This window comes from Borostomias antarcticus, assembly GCF_949987555.1.
Source record: "Borostomias antarcticus genome assembly, chromosome: 23".
NCBI lineage: Eukaryota > Metazoa > Chordata > Actinopteri > Stomiiformes > Stomiidae > Borostomias > Borostomias antarcticus.
This window is the reverse complement of record NC_140256.1, coordinates 11,322,290-11,326,704: the sequence shown is the minus strand read 5'-3', so window position 1 is coordinate 11,326,704 and position 4,415 is coordinate 11,322,290. Positions and strand designations below refer to the sequence as shown.

At 48.2% G+C, this 4,415-nt stretch overlaps 1 protein-coding gene and 1 long non-coding RNA gene across 2 annotated transcripts; both read left to right on the top strand.

Moving 5' to 3' along the window:
• Positions 1-359: 359 nt before the first annotated feature.
• Positions 360-904, top strand: LOC311324486. The gene is made up of 3 exons (XR_014630987.1): positions 360-475; positions 585-656; positions 770-904. It is a non-coding gene; the product is annotated as an uncharacterized lncRNA (long non-coding RNA).
• Positions 905-913: 9 nt separating this feature from the next.
• LOC311324485 (uncharacterized protein) lies at positions 914-1,817 on the top strand. The gene is made up of 4 exons (XM_084456948.1): positions 914-996; positions 1,089-1,248; positions 1,337-1,431; positions 1,527-1,817. Exons 1-4 carry the CDS (start codon positions 994-996, stop codon positions 1,650-1,652), a joined length of 384 nt encoding a protein of 127 aa, XP_084313074.1. The 5' UTR covers positions 914-993; the 3' UTR covers positions 1,653-1,817.
• Positions 1,818-4,415: the final 2,598 nt, after the last annotated feature.

The following is a 4,415-nucleotide window of genomic DNA, read 5'->3' as shown; positions in this document are numbered from 1 at the left end:
TCCCAAGACACAAGGAAGAGACAGCGCAACACACGCTATGACTCCAGTGACGAAGGTAATATAATAAAGTGCATTCAACAGTCACAAAAGAGTACTACTTGAGTTGACTAATCTGAGCTAATTTACCTCTACTATATGTTCCAGTGCCCAGGCAGCCGGTCGGCAGAACTCACACCAGACCAGCTATGCCAGGTGCCAGAGCCGGAAGGCCTGCTCTGCCAGTTATCAATGCAGGTATCCATGCATGTTTGTGTTGGTGAAATGTCTATGCATATTTGCACACTTACAGTTAACTCAGGACTGTCTGAAGACTCATGTACTCAGTTCACTAATTCGCTCATCTCACATCTCACTACTCGGCAGTAGATGTTCATCGCCCGGGTCCTTTGAGCCAAGGCGCTGTGAGCCCAGGCCCTTCAGCCCTTCAGACGTCCAGGCACGAGCAGCATGCATCAGCGATTAGCACCCCGGCCAGGTCAGGGTCTGACATGTCTCATGTCGAGTTGATTCTTCCCCTTATGCCAGAATCACTACGCCGCCAGCACCATAGTTTCCTGCTCATCCCTTTATCCTCTGGTTTTCAGGTAGTTCTCTGATGCCATCGCCTGTGAGACCAACAGCTCCAGCAGTGTTGCCATCAAGCTCTGCAGATGCTGGTATGCTGAATTTTGTGAACTACTTCATGCTGCATGTAGGGATATACTTTGAGCTGAATATCCATTATGGGACCGTACAATTACTTATAGCCACATCTGTGTTTAATATCCAGACTTCCAGAGGATGATGTGTCAGCAGTTCTCCAGCGTCATGCAGAGTCTGAGGGAGATGGCACAGACAATGATGAGGCTGGAGCAGAGACTGGAGCAGAGACTGTCCGGCGAGTCTGCAGACAGCTATCGGGGAGCAGTACTGGATGACCTGCACCCTGCTAAAACGGAGGAGGAGCTGCTGGTCTTGGAGGAGCAGCTGAAGGACAAGGATCATCAAAGGAAGATGGTGAGTAACTTCAAGGCAGAACTTTGTTCCTTATTTTTGCAGAGAAGTGTTAAGGAAATGTAAAAGTAAATGATTGTCTTTATGTTTTGCAGACACGATATCTGAGTTCCATTGGCGGCAAAGATCTGCCAGATGTGGTCCGGCGGGTGCTGTCAGCCATTGCCATACACAGAGTGTGGTGTGTCTACAGCGTCCATGGGAAGAGGGGGAAGAAGCCTCTGAAGAATATGACCCTCTACAATGTTATTTTACGTAAGGGATTGTTCATATTTTCGCAAAATAATACATTGTCTTTGCTTCATGCCATGTGCATTGAAACCATTCCCTTTTTGGTTAAAAGGTGCAGTTATGGCCTGTAAGCCAAGCACCACTGTGACGGAGGTGTCTGCCCAGCTGCAGGAGATGCTGAAACATGCCCCTGCTCGATGCAAAAAGGTATGTGATGTCAGGCAGTCTCGTATCCAGTGACATGGCACGCTTCCAATGAACGTATGCGACTTGCTTTTACAGCCATTTCATTATGTCCTTAGGCATCTGCTCCAGCCCAGCTGACCTCCCCAGCCCAGCCCCTGACCGCAGCTCCAGCCCTGACCACAGTGGAGTATTCAGATGAGGATGACCTCTTCTGCCCAGACCCTCGATTCAGATGTGGGTGACCCCCAGCCCGTCTCCCTAAACCTGCCTTTCCAGCCTGCCAGGATGGATGCCTTTTTTGTAAATAGTTTTTGTAAATTTTAACCTTTTTTTTGTGGGATACAACGGTCTGTTCCCGGTCTGGTTTCATTTTTGTTTTTAGAACTTTTGCAATTGTCAGATAATGGGTTGCTAGCCAGAGCTTGTACATGCTTTTTTTTGCTTTTCTGGCTATGCGTAATGTGACAGACCGTAAACCTCATCCTTGTAAATATGTATACTTTTAATTTGTAATGTACTTTGTGTAATAAAATGTTCTAAACTGTTCAGTCTTATATTGGTTTGTATCATAATGCTTGCTGCTATATCCCCATATAGCATTAATTCGTTTTTGTACTGGTAAATGCTAAATATAGCCAGTGGTACTGCAAATGCTAAATATAGCCAGTGGTCAGGGTTTAGTAAGTAAGTGACCATATTTGCACCGTGCGAAAAAGACGTGCAGACCAAGTCATATAAATACCTGTAAATCTAGTGTCAGCCAAGTGAGTTTATTACGGAAGTTCCTGCCCACGTTTTTTGCACGCGGCCGCACCGTATTTGCACCGTGCGAAAAAGACGTGCAGACCAAGTCATATAAATACCTGTAAATCTAGTGTCAGCCAGGTGAGTTTATAACGGAGGTTCCTGCCCACGTGATCACGTGCGTTCTTTGCACGCGGCCGCAACTTCGGAATGACGTGTCGTTCTTACGTAGCGGCTACTAAACGGCAGATCTCGCGTTTCCGTAAATGGCCGCGTAATTTCCGCACGCGGCGCGCACGAATCGTCACCTATAGCGGCCGTATGTCGAACGTTTGCGCAACCTGCGTGTGTTAGTAGGGTAGCCTGCTAACAACAGCCCCCAGCTAAAAACAACAACAACATTGCTTAGCTCCGTGTACTGGCAGTTATTTCTCTGTCCACAGCATGTCTCCACTCACCCCAGAAGAAGATGAGCTCTCCAGTGTCAAATCTGAACTCCTCTCCATCGAGAGCCTCCTTCATGATGTCCTTCAGCGACAATCCCTGCTCTCCTCCCGGTTGGCTTGGCTGCAGCGCAGTGACCCTTCCAGCACTGACCAGTCTTGTTTGGGTGAAGCGGACATCCCCTCCACCTCCTATACCATTGCACCAAAGGAAAGGAGGCTAACCCTCCCGCTTTTCCCTGGGTGATGTGGAACTCTTCAACCGCTTCGACCCACTTGAGGACCTGGATGATGGTGGGATGTTTTCCCCCTGCGCGGCAGTCACTCCCACTCGTCCTCGGGCCGTTGACAACCCTGTCTCCTGGGCCTCGGTCGTGAAGGGCAACGGTGCTCGTCCTGGTCCCTCCTCGTGCAGAAAGCTCTCCGCTACCCGTACCAGCGCCTCCAACTCCCGATCCCCCTCTCCCTCCTGTAAACGTTCTCGGCTTTCCCCCTCCCTGACCTCCTCCATCCCCTCTGTTCCCCCTGCCGCATGTGCGGCTAGTTTAGCTGCTGCTACCGGCCCCCGGCCTCTCTCCTCCACTGCTAGCTCAGCTAATGCTAGCAGCCCCTCCACCACTGGGGCAGCCCCTCTACTACTGGCTCATATTAGCTACCGCCTTTTTCCACCTCCAGAATGGATCCTCGTTGGTGACTCCATCGTCAGGCATGTCGCAATCCCAAAAGGCATTACATATTCCTTCTCAGGTGCAAAAGTCACTGATTTAGCCGAACACATCCCGGACATTGTTAACAGGGAATCCGATCCATGGATCGGTATTGGGATTGTTCAAGGGCGAATGTGAAATAGCAGCCACGAACTCAGCGGGTTATCCGAGATGCGGTAGCAGCGGCCAAAGCTCCTGCTGGCGGGGAGTGAAGCTTTTCAACTCGCCTGTCACTGGCTCCCTGGAGGAATTTAGCCTGGCTGCAATAACGTTATCGCGAACGGAATGAATACCATCTACTAGCAAACAAAACATGTTCAGCTATAATTAACCTGTTAAAACTAAGATGCCTGGATAAAAAAATAATGTCTCCAATGGATATATTTGACAAAAACAGGTTTTAATATGCAAGCCGGTTTTCATTTCATTGCATTTCACATAAACGTGAACTTGTTCGTGGACGCGCGTAGGACAGAAAAGCACAACTGCGCAAGTACAAAAGTCACCGGAAATAGCCAAATGACTACAAATTTGTCAAGATGGCGCGGTTCAATAGGGCTTCACTTTAGATTTCGAATCCTGGGGGCCTGGAGCCACGTCATCAAGATGGAGGCCATCTTGGATTTCAAAGATGATGACCATGTAAAATCTATACAGTAAGTGCCAATATCTACGGTTCCAAGCCACCTAGAAGGTCAATCTTGGTGTCAAAATATACATTTTCTGGGTCAAGGCATGCATTAAAGCTAATTAGAATGTCACCAGATGATTATTTGTGCCAAAATCAAATGTGTTCATTCTAGCAATTCATTTACATAATTTTCAACTTGGTTAGTGGTCAGACACAAGGATAACATGCATTAATTGGATTGAAATGTATTAACAAATAATACAATTATCTCACATTTACAGCTGCAAAGCTCTGTGCAATTCCAATGTGCCTTCTTGCAACTGCACCTTGCACCACACCCACTCAAGCTTTTGCAGCTGCACTTCACCAGTTGGCTGCAGGCTTTTGAAGCCATGGGGAGAGTACTCCACACAGGAAGCCAGACCTGGTTCTCTCCACCCAAGGTCCATCCCCATCCTTCTGGACTGGTTGTCGGCTGAT

Bases quoted from the DNA above. Each gene is read 5' to 3' on its own strand.
- LOC311324485 (XM_084456948.1), top strand. The intron at 1,249-1,336 runs GTAAGGGATTGT...TTTGGTTAAAAG, and splicing joins CCTCTACAATGTTATTTTAC to GTGCAGTTATGGCCTGTAAG. The intron at 1,432-1,526 runs GTATGTGATGTC...TTATGTCCTTAG, and splicing joins CCCCTGCTCGATGCAAAAAG to GCATCTGCTCCAGCCCAGCT.